Genomic DNA, 26924 nt, shown 5'->3' on the forward strand with positions numbered 1-26924 from the left:
AAGGGAGCAGGATAGGAATGGAGAGGTGAAGGTACTGTGTTGAGTATTTTCAGAGTAGGCCCTGAAAGATCAACAAACTTTTCATTTCTAAGGTGCTGGCAAGGAAATGTCAATTTCTCTCTGTTGGTCCCTGGGTAGCAGGGCCCTTGAGCTTTTGCCAAAGCAGCTTGGGATTCTTCAATGGATGTTTTCATCTCTTCCGTTCTTCTCATGTCTGCGAACTCTCATATTCTGTTGTATTTTGAAAAACATTAAAAATCAAAGATTACTACTTTTCTTTTGCTTTCAAGCTATATATCATTTGGGAGACAGAAAAATTTTAACGAAAGAGGGATGGGTAAAAGCAAAGCTATTTCTAGTTTGATGCCTTTGAAAACCAGTCTGTTGAACAGCCTAAACTTGGTTGAGTACTGAGATAAAATACTTTCAGTTTTTTCTAGACACTGATTTCTGCACTTCTCTAACTTCTTTTTCTAGACGGATCCTGTAGCTTTCTAGGAGCTGTTTGTTGTAAGGAGTTTAGTGCAGTGCAGAATTTCAGTTGTGTCTCGTCCCCTCTCCCATAGCCTGCAGGGTTGCAGAGGATTGTGCTTGTTCTTTATTCTTGGTTGGGTGGCAAGAGGGGACAAGTATCACTCATCTGACTTTTCTTGTCGTCTGCTCTTGGTGGTTGCTGCTTCTGTGGCCTCAACTGACTGGCCTCTTTGTGGCAGGTGTTCAGATGCTGGATCTTGTGGGAGCTTGTGTGAGTTTTTTAGGAGACCAGTTCTCGGATAGGAGAGATCCACTCTGAGTGGACCTCTCTGTTTCCTGCTTAGCTCCAGCCACAGGTATTCTAGTCCTGAGCTTCTCACTGCTGGCGTCTGCTCACCTGGAAGGCAGCCCTCTTAGGTGGAGGAAACTTGAACATCATGGCTCTTCAAATGGTGGAAGTGTAGGCTGCTCTGCCTTCTTACCTCCAAATAACCCTTTTCCAAGATTGAGAGGCATAGAGCACAATGGAAAAGGAGAGATTTTCTTCTTGGCACCCGAATCTTAGAGATTCTCTTGGTGCCTGTTCCACTTGGCTGCAGGGTGGAAGGGTACCGTGCCAGGTGTAACTCTTTTCCTGTCACCTCCACTCCTGCCCTGTCTTCTATAACTGGGAAGGGATGGTGTGGTTCAGGTGAAGACGGGGTGAGCTAGCTTGATGGGGCTTCTCTTCAGTAAGCCCTGGAAGGACTATCTACCCCACATTTGTTTGAGGTTTTTTTTTTGAGTATGGGGTACTTTTGATGGCTCTTTCCTTAGTCATCAGTTCTGCTACATTAGGACAAATCCCACTCAGTACCTTATTCTGCCTTGATTGAAAAGGTAACAGTTTCTTGCGTATGATAGTATTCAAAGTACCCATTGAAGGCTTGTAGACCAAAGATGACACTAATCGCCTCTGGTCATAAGTGAAAAACATGGAATTAGGGAGGGACTGGAGCAGGAGTTAGAGAAGTTGGCAGCTTTCCAAGTCCTAGAATGGAAGGTTCACAGAATAACTCTTAGTTTGAAGGCTTTGAGTTTCCCATTCCAGCCATACCCACACTCAGTGCAGACACAATTGTATCATTCTGGGGATTGTCTTCCCCTTGCCCCCTCCTATTGGTGAGTAAGCTTGAGTTGTTGCATAACTGACACGTGTCAGCTTTTCCCTGCCAGGATCCCCTGAGATCCGTGCTCCGAGCCTGTCCCAGCTCCACACAGAGCCCTGCCCCTGTGCTTCCCGCCTGCCCGGAGCGCTCCTGTCCTGCCTGATAACTCTCCTCCCCACAGTCTACTTCAAACGTTAGCCCTTCTCGGAAGCTTTCCCTGGTGCTTTCTGGCAGTGGCCACTTACTCTGTGCCCTCCAGCGCTCAACGTGCTCTCTGTTGGGGCTTCTTACCACGTTCCTGGAACCATCCCTTTGAAGATCTGGTTCCCTCTGGAGGCCAGCCTCCTTGTTCATTTTTGTGTCATACTTTTCCCTTTCTATCTCGCCTCTCCCTAGTGTAGGATATAAAATATGTAGCATACATTAGTAAACATTTGTTGATTGACTGAATAAACTTTCCTTTAACCCTGAAATTCGGGAAGGGAAGTTAGGAATTTCCCCCACTCTGACTAGGAGCAAGTTCTTAGTATTGTTTCTGGAGGAAGTTTAAGGAGACTTTCCAGAATTCACCAAGTGTGAAGTAAATGTTCTGGTTTTGGAGTCATCAGACAGGCCTCAGGTTCTGAGATATGCCTGACCATGCCACACCCCTCCTTCTCCATCCTCCTGTTTCTTACCTGATGTTTGAAACAGCACTTTCTAGATGGAGTTGATCTTTTCCAGGTCTACAGGGTAAGACCTCCATTCACTTTGTAGAAGTTGAAGTCTAAAGGACCAACGGCGGGGGACACTTTTACCCTGGCTCCATCAGAAGCTTGTTGATTTGTTGTTATTGTTAATATTGAAGGGAAGTCAGTAATGAAGTGCTCAAAGTTCCTTGGACAAAGATGCTACCAGACACTGCTCCCTCATTCCAGCCAGTGTCCTGCTAAGAACGTCTCCCTGTCTTGGCCACTAAGTCATCTAGTCTGATGTCTGTGTGTTCTTACTTTTTCTGCTCCTGAGCAGGAGATTGTCAATACCTCTGGCCGCTTCTTCATCATCAACAAAGAAAATTACACCGAGCTGAGCATCATGAACCTCCAGATCACAGAAGACCCTGGCGAGTATGAATGTAATGCTACCAACTCCATTGGCTCTGCCTCCGTTGTCACCATCCTCAGGGTACGGAGCCACCTGGCCCCACTCTGGCCTTTCTTGGGAATTCTTGCTGAAATCATCATCCTTGTGGTGATCATTGTTGTGTACGAGAAGAGGAAGAGGCCAGATGAAGTTCCTGATGGTAAGAGCATCCCTACAAGATAGCTGTACTGTTGGGGTTGTTTCCTTGGGGTGGTTTCCAAGCACCCAGAGAGAACTGTAAGGATGCTGGGATTCAATCCCAAAAAGAGAGAAGGAAAATTCTTACACTGGTTCCTCACCCCCTACCCCTAATATTGGCCATCTAGAGCTATAATTCTTAGCTCTAACCCTCCATTTGGGTGTTCTCCAAACCCCACTCCTGTCTGCCCTTCAGGCCCCATCTGGGGAATGGGCAGCTGTCAGTCTCTTTGTTCAGCTCTGTCCTCCTTCAATACAGATCATCAGGCAGATTGAGCTTGAGGAGAATCCAAGTCAAGCCTAGAAGCCACCCCAAGATCGCAGGCCACCTGGCCTTTCAGGCAGATTTAAGGTATCTAATTGGTTGTCACATGGTTGCCTGGTGTAGCCTCTGTAGGTAACTGCCCAAGCCCAGTCAAACTGTTCTCAGGAAAAGCCATTGGAACAAGCCAGCCTTTGGTTCTCATGGTTGGCCCCTTTGTTAGGTTTTCAAGGTTCTTGGTGAAGCAGGCACCTCCCGTCTGGCTCTTCTGTCTATCTGACAGACAAGAACGGTGGAGAGCGGCTGATGCCTCCACCCCTCTCCGCCTCCACCAACCCCTCCTCGCCCCAGTTTAAGACAGGTGGCTAAGCAGTAACGCCTGGAGTCCACGCCCAAGGTGGCACCCTCAAGCTGGTCTAGGGTCAGAGAAGGGAGTGGAGAGTAGCAGCAGAACCACAGCGAATTGTTAAGCATTGGGAGGAACAAGAATCTTTAATTGTTGGACATGCTCAGAGTCAGAAAAGTCCTGGGCAGTTTTTGTATGCTTTTTGTCATGGATGTGCCATTTCTAACCCTGTGATTACAATCAAGGCGGAGCTACTGATGGAGACTTGCCTCCATAGAACTTCAGATTCCTAACTAGCTCCCCCTCCCACCCTCCCACTCTGTAACATCACCAGCAGAAACAAGGTAATTGGCTAGGCAACCGTTACCGTCACTTGCCTGTCACTGACTAGACTGAGGGTACACACCTGAGCTCAGTGGAGGCTGACATGGGGTGATGGTGCGAGTGCCGGCTCTAGTCTGGCTGTCGTGGGCCTGTGCTTGTGCACTGTGATACTGTACCCTGCCCCAGAGAGTTGTCTGTGTCCCTCTGGTTGACCCACAGGACTGCAGCCCCCCACCCTGTGTGTCAGTGGAGAAAACTAAAGGAGGCCTGGTGCTCCCTCAGCAAGAGCGCAGCCCTGCAGGCAGTGGCGGCTTCGGGCTCTGGAGGGCTGTGTTGGAGGGCAACAGCTGCTTCCCCTTCTTTGAGCTTCTCCTCAGCAGCTCCTAGATCTCTGCCTGCACTGAATACGGGGAGGATTATAGTGAGGCTGGTGACAAGGGTTTTTGTGGAAACTGGCACTGCGTGTGGGAAGAGCTGGTGGCCTCCTCTGCACGTGCACGTCATCAGTGAGCTAGGAGGAGAACGGACGGCCGTCAGCTGCCCAGGGCTTTGACCTCCCTTCTCCTGGGCCCGCAGAACTGCTCTGCTATGAAGTGAAACGACTTTCTTGGGATTTTCATACATGCATGGTATTTTTCTCCTCTAAACTTTTCTCTTTCCTGCTACAAATTAGGATTCCCAAAGCAGAGAACCTGTATTTAGACCTGAGAATAAAGGAGAGTTGCCTGTGTGTTTTCAGTGTTGGCTCATTGGGAACATTTATGCCTCAGTTCTGAAAAGGACTTTTTCATCCCCTCAGAATGCCTTTGCTTTGCTAAATACCACTTTTCTCATCTTTCCTTTATAAAGGTTGAGAAGCAAAAAGTCAGGTAGGAAAAGGCAAAGCTAAGCTTCAAAACTTGATTTTTTATTTTAAGACAAGGCTGGCTGCCACTCTCTTGGCAGAGTGACACATTAGCTTAGCATGTCCCCATCAGAGGTCCCAGTCTTCCTCATAGGAACCCACTTCATTTACCAGGCTGCTATCCCAGCATATGCGGAAGACTTGCAGGTTAGGTTGGAGGATGGTTAACGTTGGTTCTATCTGACAAGTGCAGACACCTGCCCAGGGAAGCACAGCTGTCTTTTCGTAAGAGCTCCAAGGCTGTTGGACTCGAATGGGGACCAGTTTGTTGTAGGAGGCATCTGTGGCCAGCAAACCTTCTGAACAGCTTCCTGGAGGGAAAACTACTTCTTTTAAGCTAAATTATCATAGACAGTGAATGAATCCTACGTAAAAGAGATGACTGCAGGGTAAGTGCAAAGTCAAACTTCCTTGCTCGAGTCTCTTGGAAGAATACTGTAATGCAAGCAACTTTTACTTGTTTGTTGTTGAATTGGGGTGAAAAATCTGGGGTGCTGGAATTACTGCAGTGTTTGCCATCTCTCCGTCCCCTTCCTGACAGCCAATGTGGTCCAGGCTCCATTTGCCATCTCCACATCCCTGCCCTTGCTCCAGCATGTCCGTCCCATAGTTTTCTCCTTTGTCTCTCTACCTCTTCTCAACTCCTCCTGCCTCCTTTTATCTTCTCTCCTCCTGGAAGAGTTGACGTTCCTCAGTGAGTCCTCCTCAGGCTGTGGCTGCTGCTGCTTTAGCCAGCTTCCCCTCCACTTCTTCGCAGTTCATGGAAGAGCAAACTTACCTCCTGTGCTTTCTTCCCATGTGCCCCTCCCCAAATTTACAGACAGATATGTGCCATGCACTCCTTTTGAAATGAAGAGGTACATTATATCTGATACAAATCTGGAGTTTTAGAGGCGATGAATTTTTACCTGTCACATAACTGCCTGTGGCTCTGTGTTGACTGACTTATGCCATGACGAAAATGGATTTTTTTATAGGCATATGTCTTTTTCTCTGGTAAATAGGCACTTTATTATCAAGATATACCTATGATTTATTTCTGCCTCACTGAACTTTTTCTATCTGAAAGAAGTTCATATGAGACTCAGAGTACTCCTATTTGGTCAGTCTGCGTTCTGGGTAACTCAGCCCCTCGCTAGAAAAGCACTAAGTGCACAAGACAAAAGTATAAAAACACAAATTTGAGCTTACAGAGTTTAGTCTGAGAATATTTCATTAGAAAGGCAAATATTACTTTAGATTTCTCACATAGAAAGTGCCCAGGGTTAAGGTTTAGCTGCTTCCAGAGAAAAAAAAGGCCCATGTCGTTTTGTGTACTGGTGTATAGTCAGGACATTTTATAAGTGAAACTCACATCTAAATTCCTTTGGGCCCATGTTCTGGTCTCTGAGAATCAGGGTCCAGTAGGTTGTCTTGTGGGTTTGATTATTGCATGTCACCTTTTACCATCAGTGTTTTCAGTAACAGGTGAATCATGGAGCCAGATAAGGGCCTTGTGTTTTCATTCACCTCGTGACTACATTCCCTGAAAACGACAGTTCTCTAGAAAGACTAGGTCCAGCCGGTGTCCCTCTGGCCTTCTGTCCGCCCTATAGCTGGACACATGTGTGGAGCACACCTTCTGTAACTCCCTGTCGCCTGAGCTTGGCGTGAAGGGCGCGTGCTTTCAAGTCTCTTCTCCCCAGTGCCCTGGTGAGGTGGAGAGTGAACCCGCTTAGCTGCTGGGGCCTGCAGTTCTCCTGGACATTTTAGAGACCTCAAATGAAAACAACAGAAACTGATTTAAGAAAAGAAGTGCTGGCATGAGAAAGAATTTTCTGTCTTCACATTGAGGAATAATTTTTATAAGCAAGTCAAAGGGACTCTTCACTTCACCTACTAGTGGAAAAGATATCTCAGGTTTGGGGGGACCCTTTTTAGTGGCTCTCATACATCCAAGCTCTTTTTAGACCCTTTAGAACTAAGAGCTGTTCTAATGTTTCAAAATCTATTAGTTGGTCAAAACATTTGGTAGCATATGAAGCTTTACAACAGGCCAGGAATGTTGGAAAGAAATGTGACTTTTTAAAATGGCATGCAAAACATACACTTGTCTCTTCACTGGGGTGATCTGGGTCAGTCATGAGTCACTTCTGAAGAAATACAGTAGGACCAAACAAGGAAGGAAATTGAAAGTGACCTCTTTCAGGTTTAACGCTGCTTCTGGGTTTAACGCCACTCTGTTGGGATCAGGACAAATTTAAGTGGTTTAGAAACCATAAAACCCTATCCTCAGTGAGATGAAGGCAGTAAAAAAGGAGCTTTGACCAGACAGTCAACTCCGGGTCAATGGACTTTAAAGCCATCTTTCTGGAGGTGATATTGTATCGGGGAATGTGGTATTTGCTAGGCATTGCAGAGACCCTTCCAGAATAGGAGGCAGATAGAGGGGAGTGAGGGCTGTAGTGCATTCTGTTGGGAAGAAGACATGCAGATAAAGCAGTGTGTGCGACAGCTCCACCAGAAGCTTCACTCTCGTGAGATGGATTCCAGAAGCACTTTGTTTCCGTCCCCCCAGTCCTCTCCCTCTCGTCTAGCCAGTGGCTGTGAGTAATGCCAGGTGGAGAGAGCAGTCGTCGTGTAAGCAGCCATCTCTTGGCCTGAGGGTTTTGGGGGTATGTTGATATTTGTCGGTTACTATGACTTCTTTTTTTTCCCCCCTCAATTGCATCAAACCCTTAAAACATGGTGGTAAGTGAGCGATATGCATGCTTTTGGAGTTTGTTTAATCTCCGCTTCAGTCTATACGATGCACAGTTCATAATGTTAACACTTTCCTTCAAGTTTACCTCATTCACTTTCACAACTAATTTGGATTTCAGTTTGCTGTTTAATCCTCATTTACTTTGATTTTTGTACCTTTTTTCTGTAGTTCTGTTCTTTCCCCCTCTCCTGATTTCCCTGTTAGGGTTCGGGTTGTCTTGTTGTCTGACCTGTAAAGGGAGAGTGTTGTGCAGGTAGTGATTCAGTCCAGGAAAGCAGGAGACATGAGGCTCTTTTCTTTGTTCTTTGTAAATGTGAAGATGGATTTGGGGAGAGAGAGAGATGAAGGGGCTCACGAGATTTAGACACTAGTGTGAACAGCAGCTGCTCCCACTTGCAGGCATGGCAGCTACGTCAGAGCCACTGTTGCTAAAATCCCTACACGCAGCCCTTTGCACGTTAGCGGCTTGTCAGGCTCGAAAGTGACGTCACTAGTCAGACCCCAGAGCATAGCCCCACTACCAAAGGAAAGCAGGGTTCGTGGTGTGGAGTGCTTGGATTGGTGCCGACAGTGTCGTGCTTTGAAAAGACTACCTTGGCTATTGCGATTCCCCCTCCTCTGCTTTTCTTTTAAAATTGGGAGTAGATTGGTGATACTCTGTTATCTGCTGTCTTGTTTTAGAATTTTGTATTTTCGGGGGCACCGCCAGAGCACTAGAAATACTCTGAGTTTGCTCCCATGTCTTTTCCATTAAGCCCCCAGGTGCTTAGTTCCTAGCATGTGGCTGAGCTCGCCTGGCCGGGATGCTGCGAGCGCTAGGGCGCTGTGGTGAGGGAGGACTTAGACTGCGCTTGTGTGTCTCACACCTGCTGTGTCTGTATCTCCACTGCATACACAGCACACAGATGTCTTGGGTGTCCTTAAGTCTTAGTTCGTTCTCTGTACCTGTTTGACAGTGTGCTGTTAGTAGTAGAATCCTGTGGACACTGGTGTGTTGCTAGCCTATTGTTTTGGCTAAGTCGTTGGTTGTGGTTGTGGTTAGTTTTCTTTTGAAATGTTGTTTTGCTCCAGTCACTGTGTGTGCTGGCGGTGGCTTTGCCTCTCCGTTGCCTCGAAGGAACAGGTGGAGCAATGTCTCCCTCTGACAGACATTACTCCTGACGTGTGCTCCCGCAGACGCCTACACTGAGACTGTAATCTCCATAACTGCTTCATGTGCACCAAGCCCCCTTGTGGAATCCTGCTGAGAGTTTTTCTAGAAGCCTTCAGTGAAATCAAACTGTTCTGAATCATTTAGTCTACCTGACTTTCATAAAATAAAAAGAAACTAAGAGCATTTACTTTTCCCTCCCCTCTGGTGGGCCTTAAAAAAAAAATCTGTGTGTATATCCCTGCTTAAAGGGGACCAAGTTGCCTTTAGTTGAAACAGGAAAGAAAAAATGGATAAATCACAATCATAAAATACCAATTTAAGAAGGCTTCTCAACTCAGATAATGTAAGCTTTTTGATTTAAAAAAAAAAAAAAAGATATCTCGTGGCTCATCTGGGTTTGGGTTCTGGTTTTGGCCAGGGCACAAGACTGAGCCTGTCTTCCTATCTGAAGTCTTTTCTAGAGGGATGTCACCACTATTCAGCTTTCCCTGGTGTGTCACAGAACATCCTGTGGTGTGTGTGCACTTGCTGGCGTAGCCCAGCCCGCTGACCCAGTATTAGGTTGAACTATCGTGGCTTCCTCTTCCTCAGTCTTCCCCTCCAGACTGAAGACTCTCCTAAAGACGACAAACAGCAGGAACAATCAGTGTCCTTTGGAGAAGTGAGGATGTGTGGCTAAATGTACAGAATATACACATCCAGCTACACTGCAGGATTGAGCCAAAACTGTGCATGCATTCACCACAAGAAAACAAACAGCAGGATTTTACAACTGAAATGTCGGTTTGTCTTCTCATCTATTTAAGAGTGAACCACTGGAACTTGGGGACAGGATGAGTATAATGATGTTGCAGCCTATCTGTCCGCTACAGTTGCAGTTTTTCATGACAAGCATTCAAAGTGTTAACTAAAACCATTGAAACAACATACCTGCCATTAAAAACTTGAATCTAGAAATAATAACTCCATGAGTGTTTTGCACCTCCAGATGGAATGGCCTTGAATAAATGCTATGAGTAGCCATGTTTGCCACTTGCCGTTTGCTGTTCTCTTAATCCTTACGCACAGTCTCACAGTTTTCTCCTTTCTTCTCCTGTCTCTCGATGGATTATTAAACTGAACACTGTGAAGACGATGAACCAGCTGGGCCAATGTAAGTACTTTACTGGATGCTGATTCAGTCCTTTCTGATTTGTTTTGTATTTGCAGTTTAATCAAATGGAGTAGCGAAGATTGTAGGGGAAGACAGTGAGCGGAAACGAATGTCGCAGCGTAGACTTCTTAGACTGACATGAAGCTGACTGATGGCCATTTGATTCCCAGGACAGGCTGTACAGTTTTGTTGTTAGTAGCAATATAAAATGGAATACTGTGCAAAAAATTGCTATATAAAATTTTGCACATCTCATGCTTAAATTGATAATGTGGGGGAAATAAGCAGTACATCTGAGACTTCAGGTTTTTTAAAGTTAATTTCAAGCTGGACCATAGCATGGATAAGCTGTCTGGCTCCATTAACAACTGCGTGTATCCAAGAGAGATGGAACTGCAAATCTGGAATCAGTCCAAGATTAGCAGAATCTTGGGGACTAAGGAGTGAGAGGCAGGCAGACAGTGCCCAGATTGGTTAAATGCCAGAGGGTACAGCACTGCCTGTATATATAATTGCTTATCTTTTCTCATTTGAGAAGAGATAGTCATGTTCAGCAGAGGAAAAAACTCCTATTCTCACCTTTATAGTAATTCGTTTATAATTTATAAATCAAAGGGAAATTTACCTGTATATTGTCTGCCTTGGGAGTCAAAAGGATCTATTAATTGAAGGTATGTAGGCACTTTTCCACAAGGACTATTTTTATGCACTAACACCATGCAGTAAAACTTCTGCCTACACCAGGGATGGCAGTAAGTGAAAGAGTCCCTATATTTCCATGCATTAGACTTTCAACAGTTGCTGCTGACTTTAACTCTTGTAATGCAATTTTTCCTCCAAAGGAAAACCAACTCTACCAACAATCACAAAGATAAAAACTTGCGCCAGAGAAACACAAATTAAGTACTGCTTACAATGTAAGTATGGCCTTCTTTACTAGTTTTAAAAATTTTATTCAAATGAATGTGCCTCTGTTGACCTTGTTACAAATTCTTCAGTAGTTGGTGTTATGTTGCAAGATCTTAGTTCATTTCAGAGCAGCTGATACTGATGGAAGCAGTTCTGTCCGTCCAGTGTAGCAGCTGGAAGGGAACATTTTTCAGCTGCTTTGTTTCACATATTTACATAAATGTCATTTCAGAATATGTATGATGTTTCAAAATAAAAACTTCCTGCTGCTCTTTACTTATATCTTTAAAAGGAGGTAAAAATGAAATTCTCACCTTCTTAGGTGGATTATTCCCAGAGGCCAGTTAGTCCCACTTTGCTTCTGAGGGCAAGGCCAGAAGGGTGGCCAGGCACAGGTGGGCCAGAGTGCCTTCCAGTTAGGCACATGGAGATCAGAATTTCACACCACATCCCTGAGCGTGCTCTTAGAACCGAAGTTTTGTTTTATGTGGCACTTGGTGTAGTCTTAAGTGACAGTGCATATTGCCTTTTAATTTCCAAATACTCTCTCTTTACAGGTCTTTAGGTTCCTGAAACTGGTGGCAAGATGACCTGCTAAATTTTCTGCTTGGACCTCTTTGGTCCTCTCCCCTTTCAAGTGAGCACCACGCCACGAGGACTGTCTAACGCATGCCTTATTTAGCCTCTCCTGTAAGGGTGACCTGGCCAGGTACATTTTAAACAATGCTTCAGTGTAGAAGGTCTAAACTACTTTGGGCTTGATGTGCTGTGAATGTTGCTTTTTTTTTTCCTTTGTTAAAATATTTAAATAGAAGTGTAAAGGTCCTCTGAGGATCGGATCATGCATGCACCATTTTTTACTTAATGCAGCTGTTAAATTGGCAAAGCTCTAAAATGCACTGCTGCCATCTAGTGATACATTTTTGTAAAGTACAGCAAAACCTACAGATATATACAGTATATAAATATATATATATTTATATTTTTGGGGGTGGGAGAAATCCAAAATAAAATAAATGCTTGTTTCATTTCTAAGCTGCTGATAGTCATTCCTTATTGTATGTTGTCAGATGAGGAAATTGTGTGGTCTGGTACATAAAGATGAGTAATATAAACTGAAATCTATAATTTTAAGGGCTTAACCTACGACTTTGATAAGAAGCTGGAACAGTCCACTGAATGGATATAATGAATTGCAGTATATATGTATGATTGCTTTTTAAGTGATTCTTTTGTTAACTCATGTAAATTCTTAAATCCTTTTGCACTGATGTGTCGAACCTTATTGTACATTCAATTAAGGCAAACTTTTATAATTTACCTTTTGTTTTCAATGACCTTGAAATGTTATAGCATGGTATTCTATGCAACTAGTTAGACTTGGGGTTGACACTGTATTTTTTCACATTGATTTAATGGTTGAGTGTAAACTTTCTCACCCGGCAGGGTTCTCACGCAGTGCGTACCCATAGATGCATGTACTTGTGTTTTGTGTAATTGTTGAAGTGCAATGATGTATAAAAAAGTGGATTCACCTGTTTTTAAAAATAAAACATTGATAAAAGGTGTTTGAAATAAGACTCTTTATTCTAGTATCTTTTCTAATCTTAGGAGGAAGCATTTTTTCAGTGCCTTCGCGTTCCTTAATTGTGTATGTACATAGAGTGTTAATTTCTCAACCCTGTCAGCTTCTTTAGCTCCTTTTCCACCTCTTCCACGAACGCTGGGAAGTTCTGATCCATGAGGCACAAGCGCAGAAAGGGGCCTAACTCTTGCGCACTCCACGCAGACTGTTCACAGACAAGGGGCAGCTCCTCCGACGCCAGGAGAGACTGGGGGTTCCAGAAGAGCACTTTATTAGAGATTACAGGCAAAAGCAGCAGCCTGAATAGTAACGCAAGAAAACTTTGCCTTAAGGAAAGATGAGGGTAACACACCAAAAATTAGTGTTAATTAGCTTTACAGGGTTCCTTTACATGTTTCTAAATATACACAGGAAGTGAGATAAACTTGTATTCTTAAGTATTTGAAGTATTAATGAGATGATTTGCAAGTTAAGATCCTGCTTTAATGAAGAATACTATGCTGATAGCATTTTGTGGATCGATAAGAAACCTATCGATGGATCAACTGCACTAGCTTAGTTCATCTTTCCCACCTCAGAGGTGGAGGAATGGGTGTGAGCAGTTTACCACATGGAAACTGGGTTCCAAATGTAATAAAGAGAGGTCACAAGATGACCATTCAAAGGACACAGCTCACTGATGTCTTTTTCCCGTCCTGTCCATGAGGTTTGACAAATATAGAGAAGCATGTAACCATCACCACAATCGAGACACGGAAAATTTCCACCATCCCACAGAGAATTCCCTCATGCTACCTAACCTTGTCGTCAGACCATTAACCCCTGATAACCACTGACCTGTTCTCCGTACTTTACAGTCTTGCCTTATGCAGAATGTCAGATAAATGAAGTCATATGGCGTTGAGCATCTTTGCACGTGCTTATTTGCCGTCTATATGTCTTTGGTAACTTGCAGTATTTTAAAACCACTTGAGTAAGTTGTCAATATTTAAATATTAGGAGAGTTGAAGTAAAAGTCTGTGCGTGGCAATTTGGAAGCTAGAGCAACACGGGATCCAAAGTCCCACGTAACACCAATGGGCACAGCTCTGCATGGCCCACCCACATTTGATTCTTTGATCCAGTCCTGTTTACTTCTCCCATTAATTCTGTTAGCTAGGTGCCTTTATACCCTTTCTATGGATGCCGTAGTTCAGTGCGTTTGTATACAATTGACATTTCTCTAGGAATCATCTCTAATAGAAATTTACTTTTCTAAATTCAGACCAGCTCTTCAGACTCTACCTAAAGGTAGAAAGAAGAAAGTGAAAGTAACATAGAGCCCTGTTCTCCAGTGAGAGCCACTCTTAACATGTCAGTATATCTCCTTACAAACTTGTTTTGTGTGTTTGGATTTACTACAAAAGTCAAATCATGCATGCTGCTTTGTAGCCTTTTAAAAACTTAAAGCTACTACGAACATCTTTCCATGTCACTAGATGGGGGTAGACATCACTTTTATTGACTGCGTTTTATCCCATCTGTGGTTAGACCACACATTAACCATTTGCCATCCTATTAGTGAACGTTTTTGCTGTTTCCAATTTTGTTACTATAAACAACACTGTGAGCACATCCTTATGTTTGTGTAGGTGAAATGGAATTATAGGTAATAAGAGAACATTAAATTTGACCTATAATGCTGGATTGCTTTGCAAAACGTTTTACCAACTTACATTCCTAGAATGACTTGTCCAGAAGGTTAGAACAAACAAGTAACACATCTCAGCTCGCCGCCTGGTGCTTTGTCTCATTTGCCCAGGGTTCTTCTATGCTCTGGAAATAAGGTAGGCCAGGGTACCCCTTTTAGAGCAACTGCTATTTCCTGAATAGGGCCCTCCGTGCCTTGCTCCGTGTTTCTTGTGGCTCTGCTCTCCTCAGCCACTCTGCTTCAGTTAACCTCTAGCCCCACTGCAGACACGGAGCTGCAAACTAGGCACCACGCAGTCTGCCCTGCTGCTGGCCAAAGAGCTTTCAAAGGTTTCTCTGTCGCGGTGGCTGAGTCATTAAAGGCAACAGGAATTCTCATCTAGTGTTTCAAGTTTTGATTCTGTGATTGTCGGTTTATTTTAAGTTAATGGTAAGCCACATGGAGAAAACACCTAGATTTTCTTTTTTATACCACTGTTGGCACAGTTTACAAGAAAATTCATCCTTGAATATTGGTGAATTCCACAGAATTTTGTGGACAGCATGAGCTGTTGGCCTGAGAGCCTGCTGTCGCGTGTGGCAGGGAATGCAGCGAGTGGGACACCGTCCTCACGGGGCCCCCAGCAAGCAGCCATCAGGTGACCCTGAGTGGGAATGAATAGGTTTGGCGGGAGTCTGTTAAGAGCAAACCTCGAGGGGCGGGGTGTCTGAGCGCAGCCTGTGGTAGCAGCCAACCCTCCCGCGTCTCTGTGGAGCCTTGGCTGAGATTTCAGCGCTGAGAACTCGCCTCGACAGAAACGTCATGGATCTGACTCCAAATTCATACTGGTATTTGTCTTAGGATAGTTCCCAAATTTCACTTCCAAAATTAAATTGAAATTCCCTTTATTCCTCTTTTTGGGAAAGTGATGATTAAATTCTTTATCTCACACATTTAAAGACTAACACCACAGACCACTCTTCTTTTATTTCCTTAGGAGAACAGTTCTTAAGTAGGTGCCTTTGTGTCTAATCTCTCAACAGGAGGAGATGAACTTGGTCTCGCTCTGTCTTTACCGTCTTCTTCAGTGACACTGTAGGTTATTATTCTAGAGTAAGGGAGTGGACAGAGGGATACAGAGTCTTCAGGAACACTTTTTCGTGACAAGAAAACTGAATACAGAACTAGGCTCTACCTGAGCTAAGCAGGCCACTGAGGTCCTTCCTCCTGGCACGCTTGTGCCGCCTGGTCCACACTGCTGCTGCTCCGAGATCGGGTGTGACTGCAAAGAAACCACTTGTAGTTAGGAGACGGGCTGAACATAATCAGAAACACTGCAGACCGTTACAGAGTGGAAACATGCATTCCTGTCCAAAGAAAGAGAAGAGCGTCAGTAAAGGTGAAGTCGGCGTCAGTGTAGTCTCTCCTGGTTTAAGCTGGGCTGTCCCTTGATTTACCACAGTCGAGGGTCACATAGAGTTGGATCTGAGGCTCCTGCCCTGACCTGGTGTTCCTCAGTGTCTCACAGGCTGTTAGCGCTCCCTCCTGTCCAACACCACAGTGTACTTCTGTCCTCAGAGGCCCACCCACAGGACCCAGGACCCAGGACCATGGGCTGGGACTGGAGAGCAGTGGACATTGTCCAGCTTCTGATATTCATGATCCGTCACCTTCTAAAAATTATTACTCGAGTAATATATGCAGAAAAGCATGTACTGCAGGAAAGCAAAGCAGGGGGAAAACCCCCTATAATTGCAAGATAACCATGTCTGGGTTTTTTTAAAGATTTCATTAGGGGCTGGCCCCGTGGCCAAGTGGTTAAGCTCACATGCTCCACTTGGGCGGCCCAGGGTTTTGCCAGTTCGGATCCTGGGCGCGGATGTGGGACTATTCCTTAGGCCATGCTGAGGCGGTGTCCCCCATGCCACAACTAGAAGGACCCACAACTAAAATATACAGCTATATACTGGGGGGATTTGGGGAGAAAAAGCAGGGAAAAAAAAAAGATTGGCAACAGGTGTTAGCTCAGGTGCCAATCTTTAAGAAAAAAAGATTTTATTTTTTATATTTTTAATTTTTCCTTCTTCTCCCCAAAGCCCCCTAGTATGTAGTTGTATATTTTTTTTAGTTGTGGGTCCTTCTAGTTGTGGCATGTAGGATGCCCCCTCAGCATGGCTTGATGAGCGGTGCCATGTCCGCGCCCAGGATCCGAACCAGCGAAACCCTGGGCTGCTGAAGTGCAGCAGGCGAACTTAACCACTCGGCCACGGGGCTGGCCCCAGATAACCATGTTTTTAATAAAACGTTTAAAAATCTCATCGTAGACATTCTGAGGGAATGAATTCTTCTGTTAGTATAATTCCTAGATATCTTCACTTAACACTTGTGCCCACTACATACTAGTGGTGACAACTGGGGTGATAAAGGGAAGGGAGCCACAAAGAACAAAGTAGAGGTCTGGCCCTCAAGAACCCACAGCCCACTGAGAACCTAGCAAGTAAAACAATGATTAGAATGCACCCTAGGAAGTGCTGGACTGGAGGTAAGTGTACTGTCAGGCTCAGAGTGGAGGCAGTGACTGGGGTCGGCGGTGCTAAGCATGAAGTGTAGGCATGCTCCACAGTCCGTTCTGCTTCAGAGGAATCTGTACGGGGAGGGGCTGTTGTCAGGCAGAACACGGGAATTTCTCCAGGCAAATACAATGACCGAGGGGGAGAAGGAGGCCTGGAGGGCTACCTAAAAGCACAGGGATTTACTGCTTTACCTCTGCATTCAGGCTGCTGACACGGTGCTTTGGTTGAAGTACATGAAGAAAATCTGGCTTCACAGAGATATGTAGATGGAAAAGGCAGGAGTATTTTAAAATAGCCTTAGATATTCTTCGATATGACACCAAAACTCAAGTGATCGTTTCACAAAGATTAGTTGCAACAGAATCTGAAGTCATAGCAGTGAACTTGTTATACTCTGTTATATGAAAATCCATTGGTCTATTTTGTACTTTGAATGGATCTTTCATCCATGCGTGATTTTGTAGCATCACGTGGTGGTCATTTGGAAAATACTGGTTCACTGGACTATACAGATCTTCCAAATGTTGAAACTTTTTTTTTGGTGAGGAAGATTGGCCCTGAGCTAACGTCTGTGCCAGTTTTCCTCTACTTTATGTGGCACACCACCACAGCGTGGCCTGATGAGCGGTGCTGGGTCTGCACCCAGGATCTGAACCTGCAAACCTCAGGCTGCCAAAGTGGAGTGTGCCAACTTAACCACTGTGCCACCATGCCAGGCCCCAAATGTTGAAACATTCTGTCGTGTAATTATAAAAAAAAATCATGTTCATTAATAGTGCCATCAGAAAAGTCTTCTGGGTTAGGAAGCTGTGAAGCTCAAGTGACAGGTGCAAGTTTTCCAAGATTCTAGTTTTTACCCTAAAAGCTTATTTCATCATTGTTGACAGATACTATCCGTTGTTTTCCTGAAATGACAGGCTCACTTCATCTGAGAAAATGTCCCCCAGATGCCCGAATCAGAATAACCATAGTTAGTCTGTCATTCTTTCAAGTAACAACAGTGTTCCGTGAAGACAGCAGCACGCTCAGCTCCGCGTGCAGTCCCGGGGCTCTCCCTTGAGACAGTCATCATGCTTCAGAGGGCAGGGCTGTGGTGGTCTTACTGCGAGTGACTGGGGAAGAATGTGATGACTACTGGTATGGCTTGATGCCAAGGCCTTGATTCGTGCTAAGGTGACAGAAGCTTTGCTCATGATACTTTTGTCCCATTAACACAAGTATCCACCCAGTGCAAGGGGCAAGTAATGCCTTAATACTATTTCAAAAATAATGTTGACTTTGTAGACCCCTGGAAAGGTAGGTCTCAAGGAAGTGTCCAGGGACGACACTTTGAGAACCACTGTTCGATAGTGACATGCAGAATACAGCCGGGACTCCTGGCTAAGCTGACTTCTGGGATTATAGACAGCTACAGTGAGGATCAACCTTCAACTTAGATAAGACGTTCAACATCAGATATCTATTAACCTACAAACCTGACAGGCTCAACAAATTCCACTGTGATTTTGGCCCCGACAGAGCACAGAACTGTCAGGTTTCTGGTACCACCAACACCCTCGCCTACTTACTCCATGAGGCAGTGGGACGCTCTGCGCACAGCCCACCCTTTGGCTTTCACCTGGCCTCAGTGGGGCAGGACTCAGCCGGAGGTCCTGGCGGATTCCGTCGGGCACCTGGACAGTGAGGTACTGGGCCAGGGTCTGCACACAGCTGCAACAGTGTTCCAGCGCCTGCTCCTTTGACCCTCCGCTAAACTGTACCCGGAACATGCGACTCTTGTTCTGTTTGACAAATCAAAAGTTACCCTCAGTGACCCTTGCCATCACTTCATATTTCTTTACTGTGGGGTCTTCTAGCGAGTGTTTCCCTTTGCTTGGAGAGGAAGGGGTGTGGGTGCGGGAGCAGTTACCCTAGATGGTTGATGTCGGTATAAAAAAGCCAATAGCTTTCTTCCCCGTTTTGGGAGCTGTTCCTCATACTAAACTTAGCTCCTTCAGAGAACTGACCTCACCAAAAATGGAAAAGCCCATATCATAAAGGCCAGGAAGGTCACTTTACTGACCACAGTAAAAGATCAATGATTGTCTTACTTTGGAATAAAGATTTTACAGCTCCTAATTCCTTAGGTGGAAAATCAGTGAAGATGATACAGCATAGTCCTGGCTCAACAAAATTTTTCTAAACCTAAGTATATAAAAGAGCAAACCAGGTACATGCCACATTAAACAAGCCAGTGAATTTGAAAAACAGGACTGGGAACAGGGCACAGGCCGATGCTAGGAGCTAATGTATCTCACATTAATAATCGGTAAAGCCCTTTATCCTTGGAGAGGCCAGATTACCATACACATGACCCACACAAACCACATGTTGCCTCTAGTTTGCTGTACAAGTTACATCCCTTTGCAAATCAGCAAATGTGGGAGAGAGACAATTAAAATTTTAACAATTTGGCCACCACATCAAAATTACTTGATTGTAAGTTTAAAAATAGAGCTAAATTATAATAAACAATAAAGCAGAAGTAGTTTCCTCTTTTCCTAGTCTAATATTCTGCCTAGTTTAGAGGAGTCGGCTTACACAAAAGCTGCCCCAAACAGGTGGTATGTATTGTGTACCTTTGTTCAATTTCTTCTGTACAGAAATTCAGATTCTAACTTAACACAGTGACAGTACTTTTCACTCAGTAAATACATAAATCACACTAACTGGAAAATGTTTCTAACCACAGTTAACAAAATCTTTTAAGTTCCTATAAGCAAAGATTCCTTGATTTTCCTGTTCACAAATTACACCATTTAAATTCTTAGATAAAACCATCCAGCAGAGCCACATCTTTAGGTTACAGAAAGCTCCTGATGTGGCTTAAGCAATGGTCAGGTACCATGTCTGAAGAACAGACACTGCCAGACCTTCACTGCCACTGCTGGGTTCTCCTCATTTTTTAACTCATTTAATTTTTTCCCCAAGTTTAACAGTAATCCATTATTATCACCCCTTCTAACAATGAAAAAATACGAAAAAAATATTCTAATATATTCATATACATTAGAACATATACACAAACTAGTACATAAATGTATACATTAAGGTTACGTATCATATATATAATATACATAGGTTATATATATACTACTTAGATATTTTTTGAACTATACTACTGTTTTGTAACCTAATTTTTTATTTAGCAATAAGTATAAAAACAACAGTATACTTCATTATTTTGATAGCTGAAGAGTATTCCTTTATTTACCCGGCCCCCTACTGACATAAATTTAAGTTATTTCCAGTTTTCCCTATGATAAACCACAAAGCTCTGATAAACACTCTTATACATACATCTTTGTACATAAAGACCTAAAAGCAGACTTGCCCGGCCAAAGGGTGTATGTATCTTCGTGCCTAATACCAAACCGCCCTGGGCACGACGGTGCCAGCGTGCTCCCGTGGAGTCTATCCGCCCGTTTCCCTGCACCTCCAACCCTGGAGATTCTTACTCTTTTTGATTTTTCTTAACCTACTAGGTTAACACCGATTTTTATTTTAGAATTTCATTTCTTCGACTACAAGTGAGGGTGAACATTTTTCTTACGCTTATTGGTCACGTGTGTTTTTCTTCCGTGTACTGCTTATTCATTTCCTTAGTCATTTTTCTGTTGGATGAATAATCCCCAAATCAAGAGTCACTGAAAGCTAACTCTCCCTGAGGAAGGGAACAGAACTGATTAAGAGAACTACACAATCAGTTTTTGGTAATTCAATGAATCTTTTTTTGTGAAATTGGGCTGATTTCTTGTTTACAAGTAATTAGCTGTTTCCAGCTTATCCTAGTTTAGACTGTATCTGAAGACATCTACATGAATTTTATATTTATGTAGCTATATATTAGCTATTTTCATGATGATTCTGTGATTATCTAACCTTCAGAAGCAATCACATTAAAAAATTTACCTCGTAGCTACAAGAAAAGCTATATGCAGAAACAGACAACTATTAAGTGTAAAAAGGGCAAAAGTCTCAGATCGGTTGTACAAGTCTAGAGGTAACTTTATGTGAATGTCCATAAGAAGGAGTTTGGATAGGCAGGGTTTCTTTGGAATGTGGTTCCAAGAAATGACAGGGCAGGCTGTATGTCTGAGAGCCCAGCTGAAGTCCTGCTCCAAGTTCGCTTCTGTGAAATTCCCAGATGGAATTTGAGCTTATCATCTGAAGCCAGAAACAGCACTCAATGCATGTGGACCCAAGATGAAACCAAGGCACACCAGGAAAAGTCTGCAAGTGAGCTACGTCTCCATCCCACGTGCGCAACGTCACAGGGTACCACAATGGAGAACCTGACACCAGGTGAACAAAAGGACTCCTAGGTTGAAAATCTTGATGAGACTTATTTTTAAGCCATAATTAAAAGTCAGAAAGAGTTCCTGGCTGTGAAATGAAAAGTTTTCAAGTATATGCTAACAGTCCTCAACTGCCCCAAATTGTACAGTCTCCAGTTTCTATAATCTAAGGAGATTAGCTCAAAATTATTATGTTTTAAGCCACGGCTTACATGTTAAATTGTTCCCACCCTATTTCAAAACACATAATTTCAAGTTATTACAACTAACAGAAAATTCCCTGTTACACAGACTCCTTGAGGGAACAAAAGTGAAAGATAAGGGCTTCTCTCTTTACACTTATCTTCATGTTCTCATAAGAAAATCAGGCTTCAACCTTCAGGAGACACTGGGTCCAGTAAACTCTGACTCACAGGCGTGAATGGCATCTCCACACAGAGATTCTTAAACTGGGGTCTCTATAGCTGACATTACGTGGTATCAGACAACAAGGAGACATCAGGGGCCTCACAAACCCGCCGGCTTTTCCTGCTGGCTTCAGATTCATCACTGAGATCTGTAAGAAGTTTCCCATCACCACTAGCACCCCAACTGAAACAGTTTCCCCACCACTAGCAGTGAGTTCCTCTACTGTAGAAAAGGGGAGGAGGAGTAAGTACAGAAAAAGGACTTGCCCAGAGAAGGGACTTTAGCATTTTCTTTAATTCTTTGCTATGAAACCAAGAAGCAATACTCAAAGCCCAGGCCAGACAAAATGATGGGAAACTTGAGTGAGTTACTGGGGTGAGAAGGAAAGAGGAGAGTAGGTTAGGTTTGTTTACTCTTTCACAAAGAAGTCCCTTCCCACAAGGGGAGACCAATGGAATTCTCATAGGGAATTATATGTCTACTGTCAGCCTATCAGCCAGGACCATTTTGATCAGAATTACTGAAAAAAAGGAAGCCCACCTTACAAGTAGGCAGAATTTATACAATCTACTTATTTCAGCCAGAGAGAAGAGAAATATAATCCTTCTTACCACGGAATTTAAGTTATACTAAATTGCTGTTAAAGGACTAAAAATTTTATTTCAAAATAGTTCTTGCATTTGTCAATTTAAATCATGGTATTTCTTATGTAATACCTGGTTAACTAAAAGTTATCCAAGGCAAGAAAAGCACTAAACATACCTTTTGCCAGAAAGGCAAAAAGAAGTCTGTTGGTTCAATATTAATACATCAAGTCAACAGATCAAAGGAGAAAAAAACCATGATCTTGATAGGTGTCAAAAAGCTTTTGATAGAATGTAATATGTAATCCTGATAAAAGTACTAGTAAGTAAACTATAACTGAAAGAATATCTCCTTACATGGTAAAGAATATCCAGTCAACAGCCAGAGATGCTCTTAACATCTAAACATGACTTCCCATTCAAGTCAGCAAGATGTCAAGGACGACACAATCATTACATAATCACAGTGGTCTGGAAGGTCCAGATAACTCAGTCAGGTGAGAAAAGTAATAAGAATAAACTACTGGAAATAAATAAAATTATCATTGCAGATTATAAAATTACTTTCCTAGAAATTAAAAAATTATCAGAATTAATAAAAGTTTAGTACAAAAGCTAAATTTAAATTAGTTCAGAAAAAAATCCAATAATAAGCAGCTACAAATATCTTTGGGATAAAAGAATACCATTCATAATAACAACAGGCAAAAGGTTCCTAATCTTAGACATTTAAAAAAATCAATATATAATATATATACATAAATATATATAAAATTATATAACTACACAAATTACATAAATTCATATTTCTATATAACATGTAATATACACATGTATATAACATGTAATCTCTATATAGTGTCTAAATACTTGAAGAGGAAAATTAGGCAAAAGCAGTAGGCAGGTGATTCACAGAAAAAATACAGATGGCTAACAAACACACAAAAATGTTCATTTTCATTTAGTTATCAAAGAAATGCAAATGAAAGGAAGATGCTCATTTTGCCTATCAAATTGGAACTAGTTTTTAAATTTAAATTATATCACCCTATTGAAGAGGATTTGGATGAATGAACATTCTGACACATTGCTAGTCAGCAGAAGCAGGAACAACTTATTTGGAGGGCAAATTCACAGAATAAATGTTCATACTTCTAGGACTTCTATCTCAAGAGCCCTGTAAATAAATCCTTATGAAAATCAAAACATTTTTATAATAGTGAAAAATTGGGCATCATGGTACATCCAAACAATAAAATGCTATGTAGCTATGAAGAATCATCTTTTCCAAGATTAACTGATGAATTGGTATAACATTCCTGATAGAATATTACACGGCAAGAGAGCAGGATAGAAAGCGCTCTGTACACTACGATCCCAAACTGATGAATCACCTGTATGGAGACACTGATTGTTGCCAGGAGCCAAAGCACACCAGGGGCTGGAAAAGCTAAACACTCATCTTGCTGATCTCTGCAGACTGGATGGCCATGTTACACTGTTCTGGCCCATGAGACATAAGCACACATCTTCTAGGGGTTGTGGGAGGTGGACAGACTTATGGGAAAGTTTATGCTTTCCTTACAAAAGGGACAGATGAAGCTGATTTCCTTGAATGGAAATATAACAGAGCTCCTGCAGCCATTCTGCAACTGTGAGTGAGAGGCCAAGGGAAGCGCAAAGGTGGTGACCTTGACACTGTTGAGTTTCTGAGTCAATGCTAGCAATTGCCTGTTTCTGGATTTCTTATTTAGTGAAGAAAATAAACTCCTATTTTGGGGGGCCATTAAAGCTGGATTTTCTGTCATAGGCACCTGAATACAATCCTAACTGATATATATAATGCCTAATAAAAACTTCAAATTGTTAATAATAATTATTTTTGAGTGGTCAAATTACGGTTGATTGTAATTTTTTTCCTTGTAGTTAGTTAACATTTTTAACAATATATAAGCAGAAAAAAATAAAACTCAAATATCAGGCACATGGCATGGTGTAATTTTAAAAAGATATATATATACTCAAACAGCATGACTTAATCCTGGGCTGGGAGTCAGAAGACCAATGGGTGGCCCAATTCTCTGATAGCTAGCTATAACCCTGGCTTTTAGCTTAAGCTGAATTCAGGTTCCCTATGAGTAAAATGAAAACAGAGGTTCTTGAATTTTTTGAGTACATGTTCCAGACCCCTTTGGCTGTCTGGTGAAGTCAGCAGACTCCTCCTCAGAACAATGTTTTAATCACAGAAAATACATAAGATTACAAAGGGAACCAGTTATTCTGAAATCGTTTATTATAATATTAAAGTGCTAATTTGTGAACTAATAATATATATGCCTCCTTATTAACATACTCAATAAAAAGATCTAGCAGCAGGACAAATAACACCATAATTCTGAGGTAGTGATGAGCATAAACGACATTTGAGAGATTGGGAACAAATGTACTGTGACGAGAAAGTATCTGTGACTCCTCTTGGTGAAAGGTCTAATACTACTGTCATCTGCTGCTTACAGTCATAATTGAAGGGAACAATAATTGAAGGAAATGATAAACTGATAAATCAATCGGAGACCAGTGGGAATCCATGCAAGTTCACAGACCCCTTGAATTCTTGGAGGGCTCTTTGGAGGGTCTGTGGACCCCAGGTTAAGATCCCTCTATTAGATGCTCTTGAAGACCTCTTCCAGCTCTGAGTCTATGAGCCCATTGAAAATTAGGCTCATTTACCTAAATTTCAATATTATCTACTCAGTGAATGTTAATAGATTGATTTTTTTATAGTTATTTCTGAAAGAAAATAATTTAGGTGATTAGTCTCCATGTTTCTTTGATGAGGATCATTCTTTACATTTAATACAGCTAGAAAGAAAATAAAAGGAAATTTTTTAATATTAAAGAGGGAAAAACTGAAAAGACATATTCAGTGAAGCATTTGAAAACACACACCTTTTTAACATCTAAAAGCAAGACAAACAATGATGTACTCCACCTCCTCCCAATTTGTGCTTAGAGGATAAAGAACAGTTGCGCAGCCCCATCACATAGGTATTGACAGATCAATCAAAGGCCTGGCTCTTCAGCAACGTCCTCTTACGAGCTAGGCTCTTGCCTCCTACAGTCCTTGTTTCAGTTCTGCTCATAATGCAAACCTTTCTTAAACATGTGTATTCTTCCCAGTATCATTTCACCTGCTGAGAGAAGCTCCTGCACCCTCCACCACCACCCCATACACACACACAACATGAGGAGGGTATGGTCACTTGCTTAAAAACAGTAGGCCACACGGCATCTTGCCTTTATTGTTGTTCCAAACAACAGACAATCCATGCGTCTTACGATCTTCAACCAGTTCTTGCTACCAATGAGTGAAAACCCTTCCTGAAACAAAACAATTAAGCGAAATTAAAAACAGAAGCAAAAAAGGGACATGAAGAATAGCTTTGGTGCACCTGCTTCCTATTAGAAAGTTGTATATTTATTCATTCTGTAACTTGAGCACAGCAGAAATGACTCCCTATCACCAACTGCCAAGGATGACCCTTCTAATAAGTTCCGTGTACTAGTGCTCTTCCTGCACGACCCAACATTAATAGTTTCAGCTTTTGTTCCTTTTAATCTTTTCATATTGAAAATCAATAAAATATTAAAGATAGTAAATATCCATAGTCATATTTGCTATAAAATGCATTTCTATGCCTCTACGATATGCTAAAATATGAGTTTATATTCTCGAAAGCCCGAGGTTTCCATTAACCTAATTAATTAACTGCTCTGACACATCCCTGACTATGAGATTTCTCTTCATGGGAATGTAATTTTCAGTTTCCTATGAATGGGAAAATTGAAACAATTTGTTTTTCAGTGCTGAACGTTTAGTTCTTCATTTCAATCTGAAAAAACAAAAAAGGCAAAGGGGGCAGCAGAGGGCACACAAGTCTCAAAAGAGGGACAAACAGCTGGATCCCAAAGGTGAAAAGAGGAACTTTTTCTGTAGCTTATTAATAAATAGAATTGACCATCTAATGATTATGGCAGCTAATAAGCTCCAATGATGCTGTCAGTGAATTGCCTAAGTTAAGCAGCCCTTTAAGTTAGAACCCAGGGAACTGATAAACTGACCGCTTGTAAAACCAGCATGCACACTTTTGTCTGCCTTGTAAAGGAAGCCTGCTGGAGGAATCTGAGAAATCTCCAAGTCTTTGAAAACAAAAGAAAATGCTGTCCCTCATCCATTTGAACCCTCACAAAATCTCTCTTCCTAAATCTGAATATGATGAAAGTTGCGACCTCCACAGAAATTTACAGCCTAAAAAACTGTAGGTTAATTCCTTGACATTTTCATTTAAAAAAGAAGTAAAAAGCCATTTCTAACATGTTGATTCTAAGAATTTTCTCACCAATAGTAGGTTGCTTTTTTTTAAACAGAAAAAGAAGATAGACAAACCATCTGTGATTTCATCTTAAAACTCTCTCAGAATTAGCAAAAAGAAACGCGTTCATTATTATATCCCAAACATGTAGATACTCTATTGTAGTTTAAAATTGCAGTAGACAGGGAAACTGGCACTCACCCACGCGGCTGGTGGGAGTGCAATGTGGCACAACTCCTACGGAGGGCAATTCGCCAATATCAAAATTACGAATGCATTTACTCTTTAACCCAGCAATGGGAATTCATTTCCCAGATTCACCTGCACACACATGAAGTGATGCATGGACAGGGTTAAGCATTTCTGCATTTTTAATGGTGAAAGATTGGAAACAACTCAAGTATGCATCAACAGTGGACTAGTTAAATAAAGTATGGTATTCTACTCAACGGAAATCTATACAACTGTAAACAAAATAACGGATGTTCTATATCAGTGCTAGCCAGCAGAAACATAATTTGAGCCACATATGTAATTTTAAATTTCTACTAGCCAAATTTTAAAAACAAAAAGAAATTGGTAAAAGTAATTTTAATATTTTACCTTAACATATCAAAAACATTATTTCAACATGTAAACAACATAAAACAGTATTAATA

At 42.2% G+C, this 26924-nt stretch overlaps 2 protein-coding genes across 7 annotated transcripts in view; one reads left to right on the forward strand and one right to left on the reverse strand.

Moving 5' to 3' along the window:
• The window catches only part of NPTN (neuroplastin), a 65819-nt gene extending 53508 nt beyond the window's left edge, over positions 1 to 12311 (forward strand). Inside the window, exons 6-9 of one of the 5 annotated variants that reach the window (XR_011540497.1) lie at positions 2631 to 2904; positions 9126 to 9827; positions 10670 to 10744; positions 11294 to 12311. Coding sequence is in view for 2 of the 5 variants with exons in the window: in XM_070621747.1 (XP_070477848.1) it covers positions 2631 to 2904; positions 9806 to 9827; positions 10670 to 10730 (357 nt within the window). In the remaining 3 variants the exon portion in view is untranslated. Of the gene's footprint in view, positions 1 to 2630; positions 2905 to 3201; positions 5944 to 9125; positions 9828 to 10669; positions 10745 to 11293 lie in introns of those variants that run through there. The other 4 variants (XR_011540493.1, XM_070621747.1, XR_011540496.1 and 1 more) reach the window with 4 other exon arrangements.
• Positions 12305 to 26924, reverse strand: part of REC114 (REC114 meiotic recombination protein) — an 88912-nt gene continuing 74292 nt past the window's right edge. Inside the window, exons 3-6 of one of the 2 annotated variants that reach the window (XM_008528257.2) lie at positions 25190 to 25273; positions 18132 to 18344; positions 15186 to 15272; positions 12305 to 12568 (exon numbers count right to left, since the gene is read on the reverse strand). In XM_008528257.2, the coding sequence (XP_008526479.1) occupies positions 12404 to 12568; positions 15186 to 15272; positions 18132 to 18344; positions 25190 to 25273 (549 nt within the window). In that variant the 3' untranslated portion in view covers positions 12305 to 12403. Of the gene's footprint in view, positions 12569 to 14926; positions 15099 to 15185; positions 15273 to 18131; positions 18345 to 25189; positions 25274 to 26924 lie in introns of those variants that run through there. The other variant, XM_070621769.1, reaches the window with a different exon arrangement.

This window comes from Equus przewalskii, chromosome 1 (genome assembly GCF_037783145.1).
Source record: "Equus przewalskii isolate Varuska chromosome 1, EquPr2, whole genome shotgun sequence".
NCBI classification, from domain to species: domain Eukaryota; kingdom Metazoa; phylum Chordata; class Mammalia; order Perissodactyla; family Equidae; genus Equus; species Equus przewalskii.